Source organism: Calypte anna, chromosome 2, assembly GCF_003957555.1.
Source record: "Calypte anna isolate BGI_N300 chromosome 2, bCalAnn1_v1.p, whole genome shotgun sequence".
Lineage (NCBI taxonomy): Eukaryota > Metazoa > Chordata > Aves > Apodiformes > Trochilidae > Calypte > Calypte anna.
The window spans coordinates 44692259-44720100 of NC_044245.1; the positions used below are offsets into that span (position 1 = coordinate 44692259).

Consider the following 27842-nt stretch of genomic DNA (forward strand, 5'->3'; position numbering starts at 1 on the left):
AAGTTTTCTTAAAGACCTTTTTTTTTTTTCTGTTTTTTTTTTTCTTGTAACTTTGATTGATGTAGTTCTGCACTTGTTAATATATATGTCTCTAAGTTATGCCTGTAATGCGGCAAGGGTAAGCAGCAAATAAGAAAGTAAGCAGGTAAGACTGGAGATGAGCAAATTTGGTTGCTTAAATGCAAGTAAAAATCTCCTAGAGTCATTCTCCTGTTGTCCTGTCCTGTAGCAATTGAGTCTGACTGTGCAGCTAATTCCTCTCCAAGAGGACTTACACTGGGGCACTTGACTCCATAAATTTTCTGTGTTGATGTAGACATGAAGAATAAGATGGAGGTTTTGTATGAAGGAATTAATTTTTTTCTACTTGTGGTGCAGATGGCTGAATTTGCTCAGACTGCAAAAGCTGCAAGAAAAGTACATAACAAAAAAGAAAACTATACTAAAAATGGAAGAAGCTGTGCAAGAGACCAACTTGTTCTGCCTCTAACAAAAGGCCAACAAAGCCTTCTTCAGAGGAGCTATCTGTATCTGGGGACAGGTTATTTTCACTGGTGAATTCTTGCTTACAGAGTTTTCTCTTGCATTAGTCCAAGCAGAGCCCAATTTCATTAATGTTTGGGTCAGGGTGCTAATTAGCTTTGTGAAAAATGGATGGGTAAACAGTCCAGGAATAGATGCCTCCTAATTTGTTAAGGGCTTTTAAAGATAAATGGCTTTGAGGCAGATTTGTTTTCAGGTGAATAGCCAGTAGAATACTCAGAGCAGTGGCACAGTGAGCTCTCATCAGTTTTTCTCAGCATGATGGATGTTGTATATTCTATCTGTCGACGTGGTCTTTGCCATCAGAAGTCCTGATTTATTAATATTTTAGGGCAATGGTTGTAAATTACTACAGCTCAATTTAATTACTGTTTTACATCTACTGAGGACTGAGCCCTTTGTCCAGCTTTATATTAACTCAGCAAGCACCATTAAAATATTGACATTTAGATTTATTTTGATAGCATTAATCATATAATTTTATCATATGTTAATTTCAGTGGTTTGAAATTACTGGAATGTTCAGTTCTCTAAAAGCAGGAGAAACAGTTTCCATTTGTCCACTTTTTCAACTCATAACAGCCCTTAAACAAACCCTAAACAACCAAAACCACAAAAAACCCACTGTAGTGAAATGAGGCAACCAGGTGCCACTAATTCCCAGGGAGTGGGCATGAGCTTGTGTTAAGCCCACCTGTGCCTGATTAGGACGGGGCCCTACTGTGCATGAGCAGGATTAGGGGGCCAATAAAGGGTAAGGCTCAAACTCACAAACTCAGCTCACGCTGGCACTCACAACCTCGGCATGCTTGGCTTTAACTGCTTCTTTCAGCACTGCACTACCTTCATTGCTCCACTAGACCTCATCGCCATCAGGGTGAGGCTTCTGAGTCTCAGAAGCAGCCTCGGCATTGCTTGGGTTTGTCTGTTACTGCGTGCTAGCCGGCTGCGCCACTCAAGCCTCACCCTCCCTAATCAGGCACAGGTGGGCTTAACACAAGCTCACACCCACTGCCTGGCAATTAGTGGCACCTGGTTGCCTCATTTCACTACACCCCACATCCTAATTCTGTGTGGCAGGGGCATCTGCTTCTTTGCCACAACTGGACACGTGAGAGCCAGCAGCTCTTTCGGGCCTCACTGGAAGCTCTTGGAAGTGTCATCTCTGAAAGCTGTGTGGACAGCTACAGCCAGGACTTGGCTTTAAAATTGTACCTTTATGTATTACCAAAGTCTTCCTGATGTGCAAAACAACTAAAATCTACTGCATTTTCATATGCTGATATGGCTTTAGGGTTTAAAACATACACAGAAATGCCTTTTTTATGATTCACCAGCAGGGATAGGTTTACAGCATTGGTGTCTATATGTATTATTCTATCAGTAAAAGAACCTATGATGTTTGCTGGCTCTCTGCAGTGGAGGACACCACTAGATGATTGTTTAATATAAAGAGCTGGCAGCCTTTCTTGCTTAACCATCCCTAGGAGATCTGCAGCTGAGGTCCCATTTTGTGAGGCAGCTGGAAATCAACACTTAGTTGGAATTTATAGTGTTCTACCTTTTTATTAAAGTTCAAGGACAAAGCACAACTGTTCAGACTACACAAAGAAAAAAAATTCCTTTGTTTACTTGGTCCTCCAGCTTCTCTATTCTTTTCTAAGTAAATTTATTCCCCTTTATATACATGAAATAAATAGAAGTATGTACTATGGATGCAAAGATGCAAGTGGAAGTAATGAGGGAAGGTGTTTAAAAGCACTATACTGACGATGGCTGCGATAAACATGTAGCCTTTTTACTGGAGTAAAAATTATTATCTAGCTATTCAATAGTATTTCTCTTGATACTTTCAAAAGAGTACAGTATGGTTATTTCTGTTTTCGGGAGCTGAGACATGGAATGGGCCAGTGGAGAAATCCTTTATCACTCAAAAGGCGAGATGCAGAATAGTGGTCTCCCAGTCTGCTAACCCTCACTTCATGCTCCTAACCATGCATTAAATTTGTTATTTTAAAGGTTTCCCCCTCCTTACTTTTAGCCCAAGATGTTCCTGTGCCTTTGGGACTTTGACCACCTGTACAGAGTCTTAGAACTGCTGAATCATTAAGCTTGGAAAAGACCTCTAAGATCATCAAGTCAAGCCAAACCATGTCCCAAAGTGCCATGTCTACATGTTTTTTAAACACCTCCAGGGATGTTGACTCCACCACTTCCATGAGCAGCCTGTTCCAATGCTTGACCATTTTTTCAGTAAAGAAATTTTTCCTAATATCCGATCTAAACCTCACCTGGTGCAACTTGAGCCCATTTCCTTTCATTCGATCTCTGATTACTTTGCAGGAGACCAACACCTGCCTCAATACAACCTCCTTTCTGGTAGTTGTAGAGAGCAATAATGTCTCCCCTCCCCTCTTCTCCAATCTGAACAATCCCAGTTCCCTCAACAGCTTGTCATAAGACGTGTTTTCCAGACCCATCACCAGCTTGGCTGCCCATCTCTGGACACCCTCTGAACACACCTCCAGCATGTTGTTCTTGTAATGGGTAGCCCAAAACTGTACACAGTATTTGAGGTGTAGCTTTGCCAGTGCTGAGTACAGAAACACAATCACTTCCCTAGTCCTGCTGGCCACGTTGTTCCTCATGTAAGCCAGGATGCTATTTGCCATCTTGGCCACCAGGCACATTGCTGTCTCATCTTCAGCACTGGGCAGCTTTCCAGCCACTCTTCCCCAAGCCTCCAGCGCTTCATGGGGTTGTTGTGACCGAAGTGCAAGACCCAGCACTTTGCCTTGTTGAGCTGCATGCAATTGGCCTCAGCCCATCAATCCAGCCTGTCCAGATCCCTCTGCAGAGCCTTCCTACCCTCAAGAAAATGAACACTCCTGCCCAGTTTGATGTCATCTGCAAATTTACCGAGGGAGCACTCAATTCCCTCATCCAGGTCATTGATACAGATATAAAACAGAACTGGCCCCAAAGCAGCCTTGGGGAACACTACTTGCAACTGGCCAATAACTGGATTTAACTCTGTTCACCACAAATCTCTGGACTCTGCCATCCAGACATTTTTTTATTCAAAAAGTATTTTCCCTGTGTCTTATGGCTTAAGACACATCTTTACCTGTAGCCTCCTGCCTCTTGCTGCAGTGGATCTGCTCAAAAGAGGAAGAGGTTTTCTTTTTTTCTATTTCAGTGGCTTCACATGACTAAGTAATACTTCATTAATCTCATTGTCTAAAGATATCAAGCTCCAGGGGAAACTTGTATTCTGATATGACTGGCAAGATAATTAGGAAGTGAAATAATGCAACTGCCACCACAGGCAACCATCATAAGACTTAAGTATTTTATGAAACTGAAGCGTGTCATATCAGAAATGCTTTTCTTTTAGGGCTTTGTAGTTTTATTATCAGCCTTCACAACAGACATATTGCTAGGGCAAGAGGCTTTAGGACTCCAGTAAAGTTGGATCAGTTCAGGTTGTGGTAAAGCCATTGATATTTTTAGTCTGCAATGTCACCTAGACAACATAGGCTGAAGTTCACTTTTCTTTGTACTACCTTTGCTTTCAAGCCTCTTGGGTGTGGCCTTTCATTCTGTATTTGAGAGGTATCTGCCTGAGTGAAGCTAGAGCAATTAAAGCTGCTACATGATATGAAAACATAGTTGCAAAAAACCAGTGATGACAGCAATAGTTCTGCATCCACCAGGAAAGTGGAATATTGGACCTAGATTAGAGACAGCTTCATACCGAGCCTGCTACAGACTTCCCTGTTAATAGAGGCCAGGGTGAAGATTGTATCTCTAAATGCTGCATCCAAGCAGCATTAGAGAGATTAAATGAGCTATATAGATGTGGGTCCTGCTGAGGATGGTAGCAGCAGCAGTAGAGAGATTAAATGGGCTGTATAGCTGTGGGTCCTGTTGAGGATGGCTTTCAGTGGGTAAAAGTCACTTATAAATTAAAAGTTTACAAAACTGTACAAAGTATAAAGGTGTCTAATGTAAAGTTCTGGCAGCTTCTCTGTCTGAAAATGATAAAACCTAGGAAGCAAGAAAACTAGTGGAATTGCTCTGAGGTAGATGGACAAACTCTAATATGGCAAAATCAAAATAAAAAAGGTGAAAAAAGATCAATATTCTTGCTAATAAGAATCAACATTTATCTTACAGGAAGCCTGAAGTTTTGCCTTCTGATTTTGAACCAGACTTTCAACAAAGGTCATTTTCATTGTCTGTGGAGCAAAGGTAATAATAACTTACATACATCTTCATTTGCTTATTTACTTAGTATTAGCTAGCTAAAGTACTTCATGTCTGTTGAATTTCAATATGCCAATTTCCTCTTAACTACAGCAACCTTCTGGCAGGGGTGTGAATCATCAGAATATGTCCCTTGTTGCTGAATGCAGCAAATGCGCTGATTGTACAAATTCTGCATCTCTGCATTGCTTACATCACTGGGAACTTTATAGAGTGATCTGTGTGAGATTGGGGCCTTTCAGAAGCATATTAGGAATGATCATTGTCTTGCTGAAAACGCGTAGTAGATCAGTGGTGCATTTAAGTGTCTGGAAGAAATACACATGTCAAATTTCACTACCCCTTTTTTTAGTATGCACAGTGCTAATCATCATCTCTGGCATGATAGCTGCAGATTTTCTGACGTTTTGTTGAGATATGTAAATCTTTTCATGCTTTGAGCTATTAATTCCTCCCTCCAGTGCAGACATGTAGTGCATCAGAAGCTTTCTGGCAAGCCATAGGAACTGTCTCTACCTTGTTACCAGGCTGAAAACCTTGCATAGAAATTCCTCTTAACTGACTGCTAGAGGTATTTGATTTCACCATTGGCATAAGGGCTGACAGGGAGTAGCTGTACCATTTAAAGGAATTGGAGTAGGGTATGAAATGAGCAGGGTGTATTCATAACACTTGATTTGACCGAACCGAAATTAGGTGTCTAAATAGGTACAGGAGTGGGAAAAGAATGGAGACACTTGCACAGGATGATTCAAAGCATCTGAACAAGTGCTGTACCTGAAAGTGTCTCTCTTTCACTTGAAATACCAGCAAGAAATGGCAGCAAGAAGTGCTCAGTGGAAGGGCTGTCAAGTGTATTTTCTAGATGTGATTCTACATCTGAAAGATATATCCTGTATTAAATAACAAAGGGAAGAAGGGTAAGTATTTATGTCTTATTTCTTTGTCCCAACTTTTCTGTTTTGAGGGTTAAGGTTAAAAAAGAGACAGCAAACCAGACGTGCACAGTTACCAAATGGCAGGATTTAACATCTTGTAGTACCTTGCATGTATTCCTTTTATGCTGTGTTCTCTTAATCAGTCTTTTTTCTGTCTTTTGGAATTTTAAATCTCCTTCTTGCAATCAAACCTGTGCAGGGTGATTTTTGGGTCATGGAGAGCTTTTTACTATGACACTAATGGGCTCTTAGCTGTAGTGCTTCAGTGGAGGGTTTGGATAAGAAGCTGAATAAAATCAAGTACAGCTGTCTTACTTGAGACCACCTCAATGGGTTTCTGTTCTCTGAGCATAATTGTGTTGAAAGTAATTACTGGTGCTGTGAACAGTTTTTTTAAGAGTCTGTAAGAGTCGGGAGCAGGAGTCCTATTTAAGCTAATAAGACTTTTGCTGGTAGGTTACTTCAAGAAATAGGCATATATCTAAGTGGAATGACAGAAGAAGGTGATGACAGTGAACCCGAAATGTTCTTCAAAACATCTCAGCTTTAGTAAACCTCATTGACTCCAAGACAAGGTTGTGGCAACATCTGACTTTCAGTCCTAGTGGACTACTGCAGGTGTCAGCAATCCTGTGCCTCCTGGACCTACATCTGAAAGAATGTCAGCAGAAAGGCTGTTGCAGGACTAGGAGAACCTGAGGTTTTTGTTATGTTAACAGAAAAATGTTCTGAAAGAGTGATGCATCCTTAGAAGCAGTGTTTGATGACTAGTCATATATATTTAAGATCTCATAAAGGAGTGCTGAGGAGCAAACAATGGAATTTTTGACCCACAGAGTATTGCCAACTATACAAATTGGGGAGAAAAGGGATATAAAAATGAAGAGAGAAAAAAAAAATAAATTACCAGCTTCTCTTAAGTTACAGCAATCTTGAGCATTATACTGAGTGCAGAATGCTGATACTTATGTGTTATTTTCAAGTTTGTTGTGTCCTATCGAAATGACTTGTTCAAAGATCATATCTATATGTGTGGCTGTGTCAGGCTAAAATCATTCCAGGTGTAACTCCTCTTGACCTCAAGAAAAGCTGATTGTAGCTAGTTAGCCTTTGTCTTATTACAGACTTGTGTGAAATTTAGTTTTACTGACATTGAGAACAACTATTTCAGTCTGTACAAGTATGCATGAACCTCCTTCCCTGTGCTTTGTGAGAAACATTAAAATCTGATTTCTTCATTTCCAGGGGACAGCTTTTAACACTTTTACCGTAAAAACTAATTAAGTGAAAATAGTGAGGTAGTATAAGCTAAAGTCTACCATGATTTTTTTCTATTATATTCATTACAGTAGTAAACCAATCTAGAACATTTTCCCTTTGCATAAGGTACTGCCATACAGTACTAGTGCTGTCCTTAAGATGGTATAGAAAAAATGCTAGAGAAACAATAGTTTGTAAAAGCAGGATGAAGAAAAATATGGAAGAAAACATTGCTAGTTCCCCAGAGATTTATTGAGCTGGGCTTAGTGGGGAGAGGAAAAGGCAAAAGGAATTCAAGAGAATAGCTCAGTAAAGTGGTAAGGTAAGGTAAAAAGGTATCTCAGGAAGCGAAACTGGCACAAGGAGACTGAATATTGACTGAGTATAAGGTGAGAGTTCATATTCAGAGGGTTGGGAACTGTGAGTAAGCAAAAAATTGTATCAGTCAAATCCATCAAAAGTGCTATGACTGTAGCTGTTAATGCAGCCATTTTTAACAGTGGAAGTTGTATGGCTTCCCTTGCAGTCTCAATCCTATTAACTAAGGAAAAAATGTGGAAGAGACCAGGGCTTTGCCTTTCTCAGAGTTGCACATTTTTTGTGTCAGGAAGGTTCTTACCTTAATAACCCTGTCACGCATCCTAAATTCCTGCATGTATTTCAGTAATGTTTCTAACTCCTGGTTAGAGTCCTGTTCAACAACAAAAAAATATTAGGGAAAAAAATCCAGTTTACATTAGTCTCTAGGGCTACTTTGCAAGTGGTTTCAAATGTAAATATGTTTTTAACATAAATGACAGAGTTGAAAGTCTGAAGCTGTTTCTGCATTACTTTTGAAAAGTAAGGAGGCTGAGGTTTTAGTGCCTGAAAACAGAAGGGGTTTTACTGGAGAGTAAATAGAAGTTCCTGAGATTTTGATACTGCTCTTTAAAATCTCTGTAATCAGAAATACAGTGACTCACATATGCCAAGAATTTTAGCAATATCTAGTGACTGCATGTGCTTCTGTCTGTTTTTTTGATGTCTCCCTAGTGATGGACCAGGAAAAGAGCAGTATTATTGCAGTGCTAAGAAATCACCTCTGTAAAATTGTCTCAAGTTCAAGGTCTGAAAATTGCTTCTTGTTTCTGACAACATTGCCCTTACAAGCTATGCTGCTTGAATGATCCAGACTTGTCTTCATCTCCTCACTTGATGGTAGCATGCTAAAAGGCTCTGCACTGAAAAGTACTTTCTGTTCATAAATGGTGACAATGACAGCTGTAAAGAGCAAGAAATTATGCTCTGAAAAATAAGATTACTATTTCATGCATCAGAGTAAAATGGCAACATTCTACAGCACTCTGATGAAGTTCCTACCAGTGCTGTATTTGTGAGAATGGCAGGTTTGTTGTCAAATAGCATCTGCTGATTTCCTTGTGGAGAAAGACATATTGCAATGTTGTTTCTTCCTTAGATTCTATTTAACCTCTGCCTGCGTATTCTTAAATCCATGGGTTTACTGATAAATACAGTTGCAGAATTAAAATACTGCTTAATACAGTTCTCTTTCTCTGCTGTACTAGAGTAAAACTACCAACATCCTTTTCCAGTGGGCTGAACCCTGATTTGTGGGATGTGTATTTAGTGTTGGACAAGCAGATGAGGTGACATCTATGAGACCAGGCTGCAAAAATGTCTTTTAGGAGTGCTTCCCTGAATAGTCTCTTTAAAAAGACCATTCTTTTCAGTGAAGGAATCTGGGATCTAGCTTATTGTACTGCAGTACAAGGCACTTCTCTTCACGCAAGGTATATAGGCACTTTATGTCACTTTGTAGATCATGACCATGGAGGAACTCCATAAAGATGAGTGTTGCTCACTCTAAGGATATTCACGCAGCTCCATATTTTTAAGGGCCTATATACTGAGATAGCAAGAAGTATTCTACACCTGGAGAGTATTAGCTCAAACACAAACTATGTTAGAGTGTCTTAATGAAGGCAGTATTTGCTTATACTATATCTGTTGAAATTCCTTATCGATATATTGTGTTTTTTCAACTTTCTATCTCTATCAATACTCATTTTACAACAATCAAATTGCAGCTGTTGGGTTTTAAATAGTATCTAGAGTGTGAGGCAACTTTCCTGTCATGGTCTACTATTTGGACAAAAAGCTGCTAACAAATGGATTGTTAGCACCTTGAGGTGACTGTGAATCACAAAATGTCTCCTCTTCCTGAGTAATAAAGTAAGAAAAGGTACTAATTTGTATCATAAATTCCAGAGTCATCTGTCTTTGAATGCCACACACTCCCATGCATTTTATGTTCCATATGTTTTTGTCTGCAATATATTTGGTGGTTGATATTTTGAATGTGTTCTGTTTAGGTCCAAGAGCTGTGTATAAAGGTAAATGAGATACAAATATAAGTGTCAATGCAAATAAGAATTACTCAGGTAAAGATACCAAGGAAGGTAACAGATTAGTTGGAATAGTTTGATGGTGTCACAGCAGAGGAAAGGGTTTTGTAGTTTGAGTAATAGGAGGGAAGTAACCCGACTTTTCCTGCTTTAATATTTTTTCTTCTCCATGATTGGTATCTTTTTCTCCATTGACTTTAATGGCTGAACCTACCTACACTTCTGAAATTATTGTTATGTGCAGCCATCACTTGCCCTCTTACCTGTCAGCAATGAACTTTCCCTTGTTGGCATATGGTGCACGTTTTTCTCACCTTTTATTTTCATTTGTAGCTGAACTTACTTGTAATATATCTTAAATTGGTACTAGACCCAGAATTGGCAGCTGGCATAAAACTTGAGTGAATTTAGAGCAGCTACTATTAATAAATGGGAAAATGTTCATAAAAATGGTGATTGGGATGTCGCATAGACTTGTATGCTTTATTGCACTTACCAGCAGGCATCCAGGCTAGCAGTAACTCTTACTGCTGCTCTCAGCTAAACTGCTCTGTTCCCCCCTGAGTAATATTAGACTCCTGATAAGTCAACATTTAAGTTCATTTTTCCATGTTCAAATCAAAACCGGGATGTAATTTCTAGTTTGTATTTAGTAACTTAAATTTGCTGTTCTGTGCCATGAAATTTAGATTTTAATAACATTTTCTTTTGGTGGTGTGCCTTTTGCTGGACTGTATGCAGTGTGTTAATGTCCTTCACTACAGGAGTTTGAGAGAAGTTACTTCAAGGATTCTTGGAAGTAGGAAAAACAAGATCTGGCCCTGATTGGAGGTGACTTAACACCACGGTTTAAGCTTGCAAACTAAGTAGTATCTTAAGAAGTAGTAGTAGTTTGTACTACCAGGGATTTGAGGAAGAGAGTTTTTCTAGATCTAGTGTTGCCCATGAGTCAGTGTGTAAGCTTGACCTCTACCAGATTCTCAGGGGTGCCCTGAATATTTACATCTGTTTTTATAAAACTAAGCTTAATACTCCAGAGATATATCACAATTCTCCCATTTGTGACATAGATTGTTAGTGGCTTTCTGGTTCAGAATCATGGCTTTTGAGAGGTAGCCTAGGTGTGTGGACATTTTGAAAAGTAGGTCTCATTGATTTTTGTGAATGTTTAAGTAATTATTGGCAAAGCTGAGAACAGAACTCATCTTTCAGGCTTCTACACAGCTCAGGTTCTCTCACCACAGTCATATGTGTGATGGAATGAGGTCTTTGCATAAAATTTGAGACTTACTAGGCTGTGGAGTTTATTTGTTGATTTTAATTCTCTGCAAGTCCAGCAGCAGGAAATTCTGAGACCTAAAAGGAATTTTTGTTTGGTTTTAGTGGATTGGAGATTTTTTTTTGAAAATGAAAAAAAAGGGTAATTAAGATCCCCCTCTGTGATGCTTTGAAAAACTAAATCCCCCCTAGCTGAAGTTCAGAGTAACAGAACAATAGAGAATTTCTTTGAAGTACTTGTGAAAAGCATAACAGATGATTACAGCACAAGAAAAAAAATGGGGAGGTTATTACAGTGCTTTTTTTTCTATTTAACTGTGATGCAGATCCTGTTAGGGGAGTTTTATTGTCACAAGATTTGCTATATAGAAGTCTTTGATAGCATCACTTGGTATATGTTTTTACCGTGATGTTTCCCAGAGGACAGTCAAAAGAAGGAGCTTTGGAAAATACTGTCAGAGGAATGCTTTAGAGCACCCTGAGCAGAAAGGTGGGCATAAGGCAAAAGGAAAAAAAGGTGATTAATAATTTATTTTGTTAGTGATTCAACAAGAGAAATGGTCTTGGGAATGAACCCAGGGATCAAGGGTGAATTCATGAGGTTAGCATGAGTAAGACCTGTAACAGAAAAGAGCAGGTTCTTAATCCTATAAAAGGAACACTTGTATTTTTAGTGCTTCAAGCTACACAGTGAAAATTTTTTAAAAGATTGTTTCTCTCTAGGAGTCTCCCAGGGCAAAACTATTATTTTCATAGCTAGAAATTAGCATGAATCCACTACTAGGGTAAAGATGTAAAGTTTTGTAAAAGATGGATGTTATCTAGAGTTGTTGGCATCAGGGTCTTTTCACTGTCTGTGATGGCCTTTGTATCAAACCACTGTGTTTGAGTCTTTGTTTTTCTCTTATTCCAGGGTTGCTTTACACGAGACAAAAAAAAATCCTTACTGGTACAAACACCTCACTATTAATCTTGGTCTGATTGTTACTTCAAATTATGATTGTTTTTTACAAGTGGTTCTGCTTTTTAAAAATTTTTTATTTACCTATATCTCATTAGGTTTCCAGCCTTTAAATTTTAATAGTTTTGATTACTTTCTTACCACAGCTCTAATGAGTAATTCAGTCAGTGAACATTTAACTCTTCTGTAGTAAGTTTAGACTAAGCTTGTATTAATTGGTTACTTGTCTGGTGGACTGTGCATCCCTAAATGTATTAAGTGCCTGAAAGGACAACAGTAGTCCAAGAATATGAATGTTGGATTGCTGTTTTTCTCATCTAAATTATTTACATACTGTCTTGTGCTCACCCATATTATCAAGAGTTAAAACTGAACTTAAAATTAATGTCAGTCAGAAAATAGCTAACTTTTCTTCTCTGCTCGTTGTCTCTGCTCTTTTGTACAGGTAGGCTGTTTTGTTAGAGTTCAGCATTACATAACTCTGTTAATAAAAAAAGTATGTACATTTACATTTTGAAAACAGCATAGTGAGCTTTTTATTGGTTGGCTAGGTTGCCACATAGCACACCATATACGTTCTAAAATGGTTGATGGACTTGTGTCAAAGACAGCTTTCTCTGTGATCCTTCTGTTTCTGTTGAGTACTGCTTTTCGTGTCAATACTTCTAAGCATCTTGAAAGTATTTTGGTGTTACATTATTCAAAAGGTTGAGATGCATGCAGATGTGTTTTGTTTGAGTTTGGGATCATGGGTGTTAATATATGGGATAGAGTATGGATGTTCAGCTGTTGAACATCCATATTAGTTGAACAATATCATATTAGAACTTTGGAGAGTTGTTGCGGCTTTTGTTTTGTTTATTTCCGATTGTACCAAAGATTTGCTCACATAAATGCATGAAACTGTTGACTTTTATTCAGCTTCATGTATTAACACCACCAAAAAACTTAGCACATAAAAATGAAAAAAGTACTGTGGCTATAATTAACATGTTTTTTTTTCTCACAAGTTAACAATTCTTCATTTAACACACTGCAATGACAACAGCAGCCTGCCTTTGGTTTCATTGACAATGAATCACATTGATCTTCTTCCTGAGATCCAGTCTATGTTCCTTCATTTTAAAACCATTTCCCCGTGTCCTATTGCTGGACACTCTCATGAAAAGTCCAGACTTCTGTAGGTTCCCTTCAGGTATTGAAAGGTGGCTATAACGTCACTTTAGATTGTTCTTTGGGTTGAACAAGCCCTGATTCCTCATCCTCCCCTCATAGCAGAGGTGCTCCAGCTCCTGGATCATCTGTGTGTCCCTCCTTTGGACTTGTTCCAACAGATCTACGTCCTTCTTACAGTGGGGACACCAGAACTGGATGCAGTATTCAAGGTGGGGTCTCACAAGAGCAGAGTAGAGGGTGAGAATCACCTCTCTTGATGATCTGGCCACACTCCTCTTGATGCATTCTAGGATAAAGTTGTCCTTCTGACCAACATGAGCTCAGTGCTGGCTCACGTTGAGCTTCTCACCAATCAACACCCCCAAGTCCTTCTCTTCATGGATACTCTCAACCCACTCTATAACCAGCTTGCAATTGTGCCTGGGATTGGCCTGACCCAGAAGCAGGACCTTGAACTTGGACGTTTTGAACCTTATGCAGACTGTCCCATGTCTCAAGTCTGTTAAGGTCCCTCTGGATGGCATCCCTTCCCTCAAGTGAATCCACCACACAACTTGGTGTCATTAGCAAACTTGCTGAGGATACACTCAATTGCATTGTCCATGTCACTGACAAAGATGTTAAACAACACTGGACCTAGAACAGACCCTGAGGAACTCCACATGTCACTGGTTTCCAGTTACTGGAAGTTTTATGACTAGGAGCATCAGACTGCTGACACACTCGATACTGATTTTCCATCAGTTACTTGGAGTTAATTTGGCTCAGGCCTTCATAAAATTCTTTCTTTAGAAAGGGCCCACTCCAGTTTCCACTAAATAAATTTTAACATTAACTTAGATGTCCTGGATATTGTGTTACCACAAGAGAGAATGTTGGTTTAATGTTAGGTTCATTAGCTACTGTAGAGTATGAGTATTATTCTGTTGGAATTTATTTTGAAAAATTCCAGCTTCTTTGATCTACAACCACTTGCTTATGTTCAGAGCCCAGGACCTGTCTCCTGGGGACTTCTGTTTCTGACACTATGAGTTTTTCAGCAGGTAAGTAAGTTTTAACTTGTGTCTGAACATTCAGTTGTCTTCCAACCTTTGTAACATTATCAAAGCGCTTTTATTAGCTCCAGTTGTCCATGGTGTTAGCTAGGTGTTTGTGAGGTGTAATTAGCTATGAATGATCAATAGTCAGGTTGGTTGGTAAAGTCTAGAACATGAGTCTTGCAATGTGATTCATTTGAGGAGGAACAAAGAAAGAGGCACTGATTTGACTTTGCAAATCCTTGAAGAGGCCTCAAATATTTTGAAGTGAAAGAACTAGAGAGTCTCAGAGTGTATCCAGACTGTGCTACTGGACAATGTAAGAGACCAAAGAAAGAGCATGCATTTGTAACATGCTGTCACAATGACATAAAATTGATTTGGGGCTGTGCCAGTTCTGCACTTAAGATAATGATCTTAAGATTTTTACAAACAATTTTGGGTAAGTGACCCTTTGAAGATAAAGTTCAACAGAATAACACAACTAATGTTTAATACGGGGTTCAGGTGGGTAAAATCCACTTGTGGTGTTTGGGAACATGGTTTAAGCAGTTGACTTGGTTGAGTTAGGATGGTTTGTAGAATTAAGTTCTGGTTGGAATTGGTGATCTTGGATGTCTTTTCCAACCAGAATGATTCTGTGATTCTGTAGAAGCTGCTTTGAAGTCCATTAAGGTACAAAGAAAAAGTAAGTGCAATATCTGGCTTAGATAATTTGAAAAGAAAGAGATTTGATTACCTTTTGGTTTCATATGCCCAAACTGATCTTAAATGGGCTCTGTCTTTAAAGGGAACAGTGACCTTCCTTCTAAAATGCATTCACTTTTACCCACCCAGGACTGGGAGAAAAGCCAAGAACTGAGCAACTGAGGCATGCAGTCATGCAGCACATCTTAATGGCCTGGCCTATGTTTCATCTTGATTTAAAACCACTGAGAACACTGAATGTTTGAACAGTCCACTTACTGTCTTGACAGCTAATCCAAGATAAAGGGAATGAGAATTATACGTGCTGTTCCTAGGAGAATAAATATTAAGTCCCTTATTCTTCAGGGACACCATGGTTGCAAATGAACCCTTACAAAGCAGGAATGTGGTATACTCGCTTGATCTGTAAAAATTTACAAGTTGAAGAACTTGAGAAGTCCAGAGAAGAATTTTCAAGGTAGTCCTACATCATGGAGGTCTTGAAATGATCTCTCTCTGATTTTCATAGTTGTTTTATCCTATCCCAGTTTAAGTAAAGATGGTTGCTGTTCTTTCCAAACGATAGTGAGGCAAATGATGGCATTGGTGTTCATTTCATCAGGTGTGGAAAATTGTGTCCTCTGTGACAGGTGCTTCATTTAAAGAAACCTCAGTGGTAATTCAGACTTAGACCTTTTCACTGCTAAAAAAGATGTGAAATAATTACAGATCTGGAACATGATTTTTTATGAGGTTTCTAGAGAAAATGATTAATACCAGCAGAATGTTCATAAGAAGTCACGACATTTGGTCATTGCTAAATGAGTTGACCTGAGCATCACAATGACCATTTGCCAACTATTTTTAGCTGATCAGTGTAATCATTTTGACAAATGTAGGCAAGCCTGTTATGTAATATCAAAAGGCATATTTAAATTGCAGGAAAGGCTTTAGATCATCATTAGAAGCTTCAGCTAGGATTGGTAATCTCAACAAGAACTTTGAAGTGCTGAACCCTCCAGATATCTCAAAGAACTATCTGTGCTGATTCATTCTACTTACCTGCCTGTTTTTCATAGTCAGAGGAATTTTGTGTCTTGTAGACTGCTTCTTAGTTTGTTTTTTTGAAGTTGGAGAACTGTTTGAAAAGTTACGGTGCAAATGGAGAGCTTGCAGAGACATGGCAGAGGGAGAAGAATGTGCCAAAGTACATAGGGCATTATTCTGTAATCTTTACTTTCTAAGGAATAAGATTATGTCAGGTGAAGAGAGATTTCAACCAATTTTAATTCCTGGGAATATCAGCATATTACTGAAACAGACTGTTCTTTCAGTTTGCCTATACATTGTCCTTGGTGTTGTAATAAAAATAACAGCGATACAAGCAACTGGGAGAAGCCACTGTCTCCCTTTTTAATTTTTTTTGTGAATCTGTCCTTCCATCTGCTTCCTGAAACAGAGGGGAAAGTGCAAGAGGGTGGATGAATCACAGAAAATGTCCACTAAATGTCACAGTGACAAGATTTAAAGTTGCACTTCTCATTTTGCTTAAGTAGTAATTGTCTGTGTTCCCCAGTTGTATCTCCCTTAATTTGGAACATTTAGATGGAGTTTCTTAAGTCAGTACCAACACTTTCCTACTAGTAAATGGACAGAGATCTCAATTGTCTTCTAGCTCTCCACAGAAATTTAACTATATCTGCTAGGGACCTGAAATGAAGGGGGTGAGGAGGGTTCAGTAGCAGCCCAGATATGAGGTTCTTCTATCTTCTGTTTCCTTAGCCAGTTTAGTGGAAAAACAAGAGACAAGTGAATAGATACCAGTGGCAACTGGTATCTATACTCAATCTAAGTGTTATCTGTCTTCTACCTCAAGTCTTTCCATACTAGCCATTTCATACCTTCTTTTTCTATTTACAAAATCATACACAATCAGAGAACTGTCACTATCAGAAAAGATCTTTAAGATCACAGTCTAAATGTTAACTCAGAAAAAACCATGCCCACTCTAGCATGTACTATAGCATGTCTACACGTTTTTTTAATACCTCCAGGGATGGTGACTCCACTGCCTTCCTGGGCAGTCTGTTCCAATGCCTAACCATTCTTTCAGTAAATAAATTCTTCCTAATATCTAGTCTAAACCTCCCATGGTTCAACTTCAGGCCATATCCTCTAGTCCTATTGTTTTCCTGGGAGAAGAGGCCAACACCTCCTTTCTCTCTGCCTGAGCTCCTTTCAGGTAGTTGTGGAGAGCAAGAAGGTCTCCCCTCAACTTCCTTTTCTCCAGATTAAACAACCCCTGTTCCCTCAGCCTCTTCTCCTACGACTTGTTCTCCAGACCTGTCACCAGCTTGGTTGCTCTTCTCTGGAGACATTTCAGCAACTCTGGGATAGTGAGGAGCCAGACCTGAACACAGTGTTTGAGGTGCAGCCTCAGGGTAGAACAATGAGGTTTAAGACACTAGAGACCGCAAAGCTATTGTCTAAATTGGAACTTAACTTGGTTGTTGCTTTCCTTGACCACTTCTGTTTTGTAGGCCTATTTACCTTTGTCATAAAGCAACACCCTTATTAGAACTTGTAAAACCCAGATATATATTAACAAGGCATCTGAAGTTGACCTTTTGTCTGGGAGGAAGATTGCAAATGCTCTTGACAGTGATTTGTGAAGTTTGCTTTCCTTAGTGAATTTAGGCGCAGTTTAGTACTAAATCTTACTTCTAAATCATGCGTTTAATTTTATTGATTTTTCTTTAGATCTATAGATTTGAGTGAGCATTAATGTGAGTCATATTTCAGTCAGTGATTATAGTGCTTGATATCCTCTGTATTCACCTTCTAGAATTGCTTTGGCAGCAGTACTGACTTCACAAAATGTATAAGAAACAGCAGAAATAGTAAATGCACTAACCATTTTGGCTGATGCAGTTCAACATTTTAAATTTTATTTGTGACCCACTGTTCATCTCTAGCAATTTAAATATACATACATATGCAGTGCCCTTTTTCAAAATGTGCAAGACAATAGGTAGGCTCTAGTGTTACTAGTGTAATAAATCTTCACTAAAAGAGGTCTCTCTTTTATTGCAAGTTTATGCCACTACTGTTTTAACTTAGATATTAAATTCAAAGGTGTGCAAAATTTGTTTGTTGAAGTATGCTGCAAGTCTTAGCAATTTTCTATTTTTTATTTCTTTTGTAAGTATGCTGTCTTATCCCTTCTGGGACTGCTTAAAATAACATGAATAAATGTACACTGAACATTTCTCCCTGTTGATGCAGTAGCATCTCATTGTCTAGGGCACATCTTTATCAGGATAGTACAGGATGCTGTAATTGATAACCCATCTCACTAGCCATAAAAAGGTTAGGAAAAAGGATCTTGAAAACACTTTGGGGCAACAGTTTCAATTTATGTTTTTATGTGTTATATATGACTACAGCAAAGAACTATCCAGCTAATTCCTAGCTCCAGAAGAATGGCACAATCATTGCCTGAACACTCAATGCACTGCTAAAAGGAGGATATAGAAGATTTTCTTTGGAATAGTTTGAGGTGTGTTTCTAAGCCTGCAAATCTTGTTATTCCTATTCTTATTTGTAGCATCATGTTATAGAAGAATAATACCATTGCTTCCTATGAATCATTGCATTTCTTTGAAGTAACTAGGGCTTAATGACATGTTTTCATTCATAGACACAGTTACTAAGCTTGTAGAAGAGGACCTTGTGTAGACAATCCTATGAGACACCACTGTAGATGTTCAGGTGAGAGTTAGAAGTGTGTGTTACACACTGGTGGATGTTAGTGGATTTGGTGATTTCATGCTTACAACCTCAGAATTATAGAGAATGGCAAAAAATAATGTTCTGATTAGAGACAAACCCACTGTAATACAGGCTGAAGATTTTTTGAGCTTTCGTTTGGGAAACCAAGTGCATTTCCCATTTTCATTTTTCCTCTGTGTGGAGAGAACAGAATTATTTTCAGTCTTTGCTCCCTTCGGAGTTGCAGTGATTTCTTTTATTCTACGATCTCTTAGGAGCTATTGGCTTTGCCCCACAAAATCCAGAAAAAGGAGGATATGAAAGTAGGACTGATGTCTCTATGGAATAACTTTTCCTGCTGTGTCCAAACATGGATAAGTGATTGTCTAGCCATGTTTCTAGAGAAGGTCACTTAAAAGGTTTTTCTAGGTCTAAAGGTTTTTTTCAGACTGTTGTTGCAGTCTACCGGTACCAGTGTAGCACAGATTTATTTTGCATTTATTCTACATCCACGCTAAAAGCAGCTGAGAGAGAAGTGAGTGGGAAGATTGGCACACTGTATTTCTATGGGGGAATATATGGCATATTTGGGCATTCCAAGAGAAACATTGAAATAGTAATATAAGTAGTATTTTAACAAAACATAAATAAGCATAAGAATGCTTTTTCAAAGTAGCCTGGAGAGCTTGTGCCATGTAAAACTAGATGTTTCATCACCTTTAGTTCTTTGGAAAATCCTATCAAATCATGGCAAAATATGTGTTAATCTAACTTAGATTCTGAGACTTTCTTTTTCTCTATTACGAATGTAAGTTGGTGAAAGATCCTGTTGGGCCTAAATGTGAGTGTCCATACAAAGCAACTCTTTTTTTTGTCTGTGTGTGCTTGGTGGCTGTTGAGAAGTATTAAAGCAATAATGCTCATGGTATCTCATAATTTCAAAACTTACAGAGTCCTTTGGTCGGTAAGGCAAGAGGCCAAAAGCCTTTATCAGCTATGGAGGTTGTGTATTGCTCTGCAGCAATGCACACCAAATACTGTCTTGGTTTTGGTTTTTTTATGATGCATTAAGGTTTAGAGACTAAATGTGGGTAAATCTTTGAGCTCTTGCCACCAAAGCACTGTAAAGGGTTAAAACCATTGGTTAGCTTTTTGGTGACTTCATTATATCTTGGCTCAGTGCCCACCTCCTTAAAGTATGATGGACTGTGAGTGATGAGCTGGCAGACCATTCTGGATGCCAGTTCATATGGAAGAATAAGTCACAAATCTGTAAGGTAGTAGAGCCTTAGGTTTTGACAAAAAAACTCAGGCAGACAAACCCCAAACAGTTACTTTCCCAAGTAACACTTTCTTTGGATAAGTATTCTATGGAGAAGTTCAGTAAAATGAATCCCAAACATTAGGAGCCATTTTTCAATCTCGGCTTTTTTTTATCTGCCAACTTTCAGTTGGAGTTTAATCTATTTAAGTTCCAAATGAATGTGAATTCCAGTTCATTGCCCACTGATATTATTTAGGCCATAATACTTGTGAGATAGATTTTATTGACGCATTTGAAAGTTAACCCTCTCCTGTGCTCCTGTGCAGATGATAGCTGCTGAAAGCATGGGCTGCCACACTTACCTTGTCAAACTATCTAATGTAAAATCTTTAGATACATGAGCAAATAATGATGTTTTGGCCTGCAAATAAATAACATTTGTCTCAGAATTTTAATGCCTTTCAGTAGATTCGAGAGTAAGTAAGTAATAAACTTATGTATAATACCAAGATACTTGTTCAGATGCTTCATATTAAGTTACATGATATTTTATGGGCAGCCAAAGAATACCTGATCCTACTCATGTCAACACTAATTGTTTCCTTGGCTTGGGTCAGTTTCAGAAAGGAGCAGTGTTATCCTTGACTGACTTTGCTATTCTTGCAAAAAGAACCCATTGAGCTCCAGTGCAATGGAAGCCTGAGTGAGGGTTTCCCTTCCCCAGGAAAAGAAGTTAGACATTTCCAATAGGATGAGCTGTCTGTACAGAGTTAATAAGACAATTTCTTCCTCCTCTCCCCCCTCCCCCCTCAAAGATGCTGTAATGGAAAGCAGATATGGACAACTGCTTCAGCTGCTTCACTGTCTTTATCTGAAAGTTACATTTTTATAAGTAGCTCATAAAAGAGTAATAAATTCTGATTTGTGAAAAGCCATCTGGTTAATAGAATGCTTCAGAGCTATTTATAATAGCATCTATCTATGTAATTAACAGTTATAAAACATACTGCTTGTGCCTATAAGATGCATATTGCCATTATTAACCCTTCGTAAGGGATGTATGGATGTATTCTAAAATCCAGAACAGATTTTCTTGGAAGAAGGCATATTGAGTCAGCTCTGTACCATGTCTCCAGAAACTGCCTCTTTTCACCAGTGTGTGCTGTTCTGGAAGGCTTATACCATGGCTTTAAACCTGGTGATTAGTACTATGTCTTAAATTAAGAGCTTAGTGGGGACAAGTGCATTGATATGGCCTGAGTTAGGTCAGCCTGAGCAATGCATTCCTTTACAGACCATATGAGTGTGTAAACCCCATCTTCCATTCAATTGAAAGCACAGGCATAGTGTGAAGAGAAGAGAGACAAAGACATGATGTTTTGTTCTCATGTCTGTATCGACTCCAGGTGTCTGGAGCTGAATTTCAGGTAGAGCTTTGACCAGCCTCACCCCCTCTGCTTGTTTGGGCACAGTTTGCAGGTCCTCAGCAACTTGCATGGCACAGCTGACCACATGTAACATTGTTAGGATCTACCAGGGAGTCACCACCAGCTGGTAAGCTGAGTGTGAGGAAGTGTCACACTGTGTTCTGTTTCAACTGCTTCCATGCCTTGAGAAGGATGTTCAGGTTCTGAGCCTTTTTCATGTCTTCCTCAGTGATGTTCAAACTGATGTCTGAGAGGTGAAATACCATACATCAGTTCCTTAAGCTAGATCATTTTTGAAGTGCTCAAGTCTCCTTCCACTTGAGACAATTTTCCTAAGTGTTTCTTTAAAAGCCTCCCAGGGCTCCAGGAGAATAAAAATGCTTAGCTGATCTTGTGTGAAAAGAAAAAGACTGCAAGCACACAGCAATTTCAGAGAAAGTGGCAGGAATTTTTAATGTGACTGAAAGTGTCTGAGTGACAAATTAGTAATAAAAATGTCATGAATTAGACTGTTGTAGAATCTTGATAATCAAAACTACTTGGGTGAGACTAAATATATTCAGATGATGGGAAGCCCAGATAATGGGAATCAGCTGAACAGAGAGCGATCTGGCAGCTTGTTGTAAAGGGGGGCTGAGAGAGATGGTGGGTGTTTTGAATAAACAAGCACCTAACATAATTTACAAAACACAATCCAAAAGGAGTAATGAAAAGACAGCTGGATCAATAATTTTCAATAGTAGGGAAATATCAGCTCACTTAAATGAAGGAGAACAGCAGCAATGTTAGGACTTCTCCTTTCAGTTTTGCTGAAGGGACTGGTGACACTTTCTGTGGAAAGAGAGGAGGCACTGGGAGGTTTTCTCTATCCTCAACATAGCAAATTTAATATTAATAAATGCCATTTAGCAGAAAATATGCTGAAAGTGCTACAAGTTACCCTTTGTAGGAAGATGAAAGTTTGACAGCAAGGGAAAAAGTTGTGTATAGAGGGAAGGAATAATCCAGTGTCAGGATCAACTGTTGTGTAAGGATGAAAAACCTTCACCCTTTGTCAGGGGAGTTTTTTTTAAGCAAGAGCTTTTTGATTAATTGGTTGGTAAATTGAACTGACTTACAGGGATGCTGTGATCCTTTACATTATTTTTTCTACTTTTTCTAATATTTATCCCTCTCAAATAGGAGAGGGCTTATTCTTCCCTTCTCAGGTAGGTTTGTAGGAGAAGTTTTTATACTAAGTACCTAGTTTAGTGTTTTCATGTGTAGCAAATTTAGTGTGAGGTGAAGGGGCCTTTGGTATGGAAAACATACATTCCCTGAGATACAGGGATATAGAATGCAGCATAAAATGGCTCTGCTATGCACGAGAAGAAATTCATAGAATCATAGAATTGGCTGGGTTGGAAGGGACCTCAGAGATCATCGAGTCCAACCCTTGAACCACCGTTGCAGTTACTAGACCATGGCACTGAGTGCCACATCCAGTCTCTTTTTAAATATCTCCAGGGACGGAGAATCCACTACTTCCCTGGGCAGCCCATTCCAATGCCTGATCACCCTCTCTGTAAAGAAATTCTTTCTAATATCTAACCTAAACTTCCCCTGGCACAACAATTGGCTGAAAATAACCTAATTCTTTTTTTAAAAAATTAAAAGTACTTTTTCTCTTGCTGATCCATTCTTGTCACAGCATAGCTATGCTAAACACAAGTGTGATTCCCTTTGTCTTTTCCAATTTACTAGTGTAATTACTATAATGTGGGGTTACTGAGCTATCCCATCTGTGGTGCAGTTATGAACATTTGTGATGGTGGTAATCACAAAGCACATTACTGCTACAGAAAAACTGATATAGCTATTTTTTAAGATAGGACTTTTCAACACTGTTTAATTTGAGGCACCTTAGTTAGCTAGCTAGGGGTCTGTCACAGTGAAGAGTGAGGCAGAGCCACTTTGAGTACATGATTTGTGTGCCTACCCTAACCTGAATTCTCACCTGAATCATCCTCTTGAATAGTTACCTTTCTTGTCCCTATGATTGCTATGCAGAGATTTTTAGGATCAGTTAGCAGGGGCAAATCAAGGTCTGCAGGCCTATTTGATGCTTTAGTTCCCTTGATACTTCTCAGAACAGTTTCTTTCTGCTTGTCTTACATGTGGCACATAGAAACTTGTCAGACCATCATTTTCTGACATGCCCTACTTGCCCTCAGCAGGTAGCTCAGCCTGGTTTCTGATGACACAGTTCTTTCTCACCCTTTTCTTCACATTCTGCTCCATAAATGGTTCATATGTAGATGTTTCAGGCTTCCCCCTGGAGAAACCTTGTCTTCTTCACTCACCAGGAATTTACTCTCAAATTGTTATCATGCTTGAGTGATCAAGGGGTGCACACACCCAGGGTGGCTGTGACTTCTTCTTAAGGTCAGAACCTCATATCTTAATTGATAACTGAAGAACAGGATGTGATTTGTATTTAAGTGGATTTTTCAGGAAAATAGCAGCTTTTCAATTACCTAGTAACTTCTAAATCCCCTGTTAGCATGAGAGGTATTTATTGCTATAGCTGCCTGTTTCACTTCCAGCTGTAAGATACTGCTCACACCCTCCAGAAAGAAGCACAGTCTTGCTTCCAAAAATAAGCAGGTTTCCCACAGGGAAATTGTGAGTGGACAAACTGGGCTTCTACGCTTATCTCACTGCAGGATATGCAAGCATAATTATTCAAAAGTTTGTGTCTGCTTTACCACCATGACAAAGGAAGTGTGTGTAGCAGATTATTTTTGCACCTGGACTAACTCAGTAAAATATTAAATGAGCTTGTCTGTTGCTGATAGATGAAAGTCATTTTACACAGAAAGACAGTACTGGTGGTTATGAAAGACAGGCTGGTTGAGTTGAGGGCTGATGGTGCTCAAAGATTGCTGTGAATTAATAGATCAAATTCATATTCCAGTTACCAGTGCATAACCAGCGTTGCAATTAAAGACTCAGTTGCAGCTTTTTTGGTAGCTGCTTGGGTGACTTCATCAACTTGTGAGTGACAACACTTTTATGGGACACGGGCAAGTCAAAGCCCTTGAGGTATTTAACGTTGTACCTCATACTACTGCACTTGTAACAAGTGGCAAGGGTATATACTACACAGCCCAAATACTCTTCCATGCTTTGTAGTAAGGAGTTCAGTAATTCCCTAGCAAATTTCTAACTTAAAAAAAGAATTTGTCTGCTTATAAAGACTGTTTTTCTGAGTGACCCAGTAGTAGTAAGAAATGATATATTTCAATGGCTAGAAATGTACAGTTTCCATTTACATTTTCTCTTAGGTCATCATTGTGGCTTGGCAGCATGGTGCTCTGTGTGTACTAGCCATCCTTATCATAGTGACATGGAGAATGGTCTTTTCTCAAGCAACTATCTAAAATTTCTCTAAAACTTCAGCATATCCATGTCATTTCCATTAGTAAGCAGCTTATAGCCATGGGAGATTTCTACATAAATATTTAACCCATCAACAAATAAGAAAATAGGTAGAATCACACATAAGACAAGAATTACAAGGTGTTCTTATTTAATGATGCTAGGTTTCTCTGACATGGAAATGCTCATAATTTAGGTACTTGTATTTTGGCTAATGGTTACTTAATGCCAAAACCAAATTTAAGTAGCTAAAAACCACTAGGCAATACATTAAAAAGATTAGCAATAACATCAAATAAAAGTTGCAATCTGGGACAGGCTGAAGATAACTGAAACCAAGCAAATGAGGAGGCTGTTAAGGAACCTAGCTGATACAGATATAGCTGTAGGACTTCCTCCTTACTATTGGTAGTAAGGTGCTATTGGTTGATCATACTATTGGTAGGTGCCAGTGTGAAATTAGAAGGAGGGGTAAGGTATTAGAAGGCAGCACAGGTATTTTTCTGAATGTTGGGTAACTCTGTGATACATATCTGTTAATGAAAATGAAAGAAGATGTCACAGAGCTCACTGCCTGGAAGAATTGTTGTTAGGGTGAATAAGAAAGCATTGAATCATTTTGATCACAGTGCAGTGCAAAGCATCAACTACAGCCTCTCCTTGACCACGTACTGTTAACGTTTTTGTATAAATTCATGCCCTGAGGTTATTCAAAGAAAGCATACTTGCACAGTGTGTATTTACACATTGGAAGGATGTTGCAATTCTTTGTGTCAGCTCATATTAGTTGCTGAGATTCAGGAGAATAGCCTGTTTTTTCTTCATCCATGTAAAGTTATATTATGAAAGTGAGATGTGGCTTTACTTTTTTTTTTTCCTCCCAAAATAAGTTTTGAATTGGTTGATCAATTTATATAAACTTAAGAGAGGGATTCAAATTATCAAAAAAACTAAAGTGCATTAAGCTTTTTAAATATTGGTAGCTGGTTGAAAGAGGGAGAATAATGTTCCTAATGTAGCTTCTCACCAAAATTATAGCATAAACTTACTGCTATATACCAGAAAACCACCTTGTGCAAAACAGTAAGAATGCAAGACACGCGAAAAGAGATTATAGAAGTTTTGTTACTTAAGAAAACCACCAGTGTTGCATGGTTGCTATTCTGTCCCCACTCTCCTTTGTAACAGTCAAATCCTGGCCCCCATTTGTTTTTTTTCTCAGATGTGATACATGTTCACAGCAAAATTGATGAAAGTAAATAAAACACAGCTGTGATGGCTGACACTCCTTTCAAAAAAAATGGGCTAAAAATCAATGTGTGCTAAGTGCAGGTGGATAGAGAGAGTGGCAGAAGAAAGGAATTGGGTTTTTTAAGCTACAAAGAAGCAATGCTCTCAGTGGAAAAGTAGAACATAATGTCTTTGTTTTTATAATGAAGTTTCATGTAACTTGACTAATGGCAACAAAAAGCCTTAACAGTTATATGCATGTTCTCTTTGGAGGAAAAAGAAGGAAAAGGCTTCTGTTCCAGAGATGGAGTGAAAAGTTCTCTTTTTAAAACCTTTCTAATCTGAAAGGAGATTGACCCATCTTTTAGTTAATCTTGTAGACACTGACTTTATTATGGTCTCTGTCTACATTAGTGGTTGCTGGAAATAATTAAAAATAAAAGGAGAAGATCATAACGGAAGGTAGGACAAAATAATTTGAGTACAGTAATGTAGGCTTTTAGATATTGTTGCATATTGTTGTGCATTATCTGATTTATTCTTCACTGTGCAAATGACTTCCTTAAAACAACTAAACCACGTAGTGCAAAAAAAGGAAAAGTGATGATATCCCTGATGACTTGCTTCTTTTCATTCTAATGCTATGAACAAAAGCAAGAATTAAATCCAGGGCACAAAGAATGGAGGGTTGAACCTATTTCCTAGCACAGGAAATAGCCTGATACAGTAGGCACTGTTTTGCTTTTGTAGTGTAACCAAAACTGAGTATGCCTCTGTAGAAGAGGACTTGGCTTTTCCCTTTTTTTGGTAATGGAAAAAAAGGTAGATTTTTTTCAGCCATATGAAATCTTGAAAGAAGCCTTTTGTTTTAATTTCTTCTACTAGTGAGCTATCTAGAAAGCATGGGAAGAACTTACTCTTTTTCTCAGTCTTTTGCATTTCATGCTGAGGGTGAGATTTTCTCCTGGGAATCCAGAGGAGATGCTTAGGATCATTAGGGATTTGACTTTGAAAAAGGATGCTTGTGTGATATCTGAGGTTCAAAGATTTATTAAATGCTTGTATACATAAAAGTTGAGCCAGCATAATCAGATAACCTGATTCTGCAGAACAGAGATTGCTCCTTTGGTTGCCATTTGATGGGCAGGTCCTTAATTTGCTGTTGCTCACTGGAGTGTGGCTGATGAGACTTTTTTAATAACCCTTCTTGGCTTGCTTTCACTGTTCTCTATTATTTTAAATGTGTTCTAGTGCTTCCAAGCGGTGACTGGATTTGGCAGAACCTGTATCAGTGTCCCATCAGATAGTTCATTGCTCTTGCAAAAGCAAATGGTTGTGCTCACTTGGGCAGCTCAGAGCTGTGAAGCAAGAGAGAACAGGAGTCTGGCTGGATTTCCTAATGCTCCTCCTTTGAATGAAAAAGTCTTTGTGCATTTCTATAGAAACTCAGATAACAAAACCAAGAGGCAGCAGAAAATCACTTCTTACTAATTTACTCTGCTCTCTCAAGCTGTAGGTCTTGGGCAAGGCAGTGAATGAATAAGTGATCCCTGGGATGATTTCAGAAGATTGTCAAGTGGAGATCAGGGAAGGAAGTGATTTCTGTCTGGGATTGAGTGTTTTGCATTGGTTATGCTGTATACCTCTCTTTACTCTGACCTTGATGGCAGCCAAACTGAGCTCTTACCTTTCCTTATCCTCCTTCAGTCTCCATTCTGAGCCATCTCGACTTAAAATGATAATAGATCTTATTTCCCTCATGAGGGCTGAGTTTTGAATCCATTCAAGGCATCTGCAGCACGAAGTTTAACCTCTAAAGATTTCTGGATTCCCATAGGGGTGGCAAAGCTGTGTATCAATAACAGGTATCATAGACCACTATGCGAGCAGTAGTAAGGCTGTAGTTCCTGAGGGAATTTTTGTTCTTTAAGAGGGCTGAGAAAAGAATCCTTTTTATGTATCCAGCTTTTCCTGAAAGAGTGATGCAAGCTAGACAGCAATGAGGCTGGAATTAAGCAGTGAGAATCTGATGCCACGAGTGACAGACCATCATACTAATCTATTAAAAACATTACTGAACCACTGGAGGAAGCCAGCTACTTATAGTAACTCTATATGTGATGATACAGAAACTGTTCAGGAAGATGGTAGTAGGTGCAGACTTCATGGAAGGCTC

General features: G+C 38.7%; 1 protein-coding gene across 3 annotated transcripts in view; it reads left to right on the forward strand.

Annotated features, from left to right (window-relative positions):
• The window catches only part of TPK1 (thiamin pyrophosphokinase 1), a 298088-nt gene that overhangs the window by 51880 nt on the left and 218366 nt on the right, over positions 1-27842 (forward strand). For 2 of the 3 annotated variants that reach the window (XM_030446013.1, XM_030446014.1), the window contains exon 2: positions 4723-4797. The exons of the other annotated variant lie outside the window; for it this stretch is intronic. In XM_030446013.1, the coding sequence (XP_030301873.1) occupies positions 4723-4797 (75 nt within the window). The remainder of the gene's footprint in view (positions 1-4722; positions 4798-27842) is intronic. 3 annotated transcript variants of the gene reach the window in all.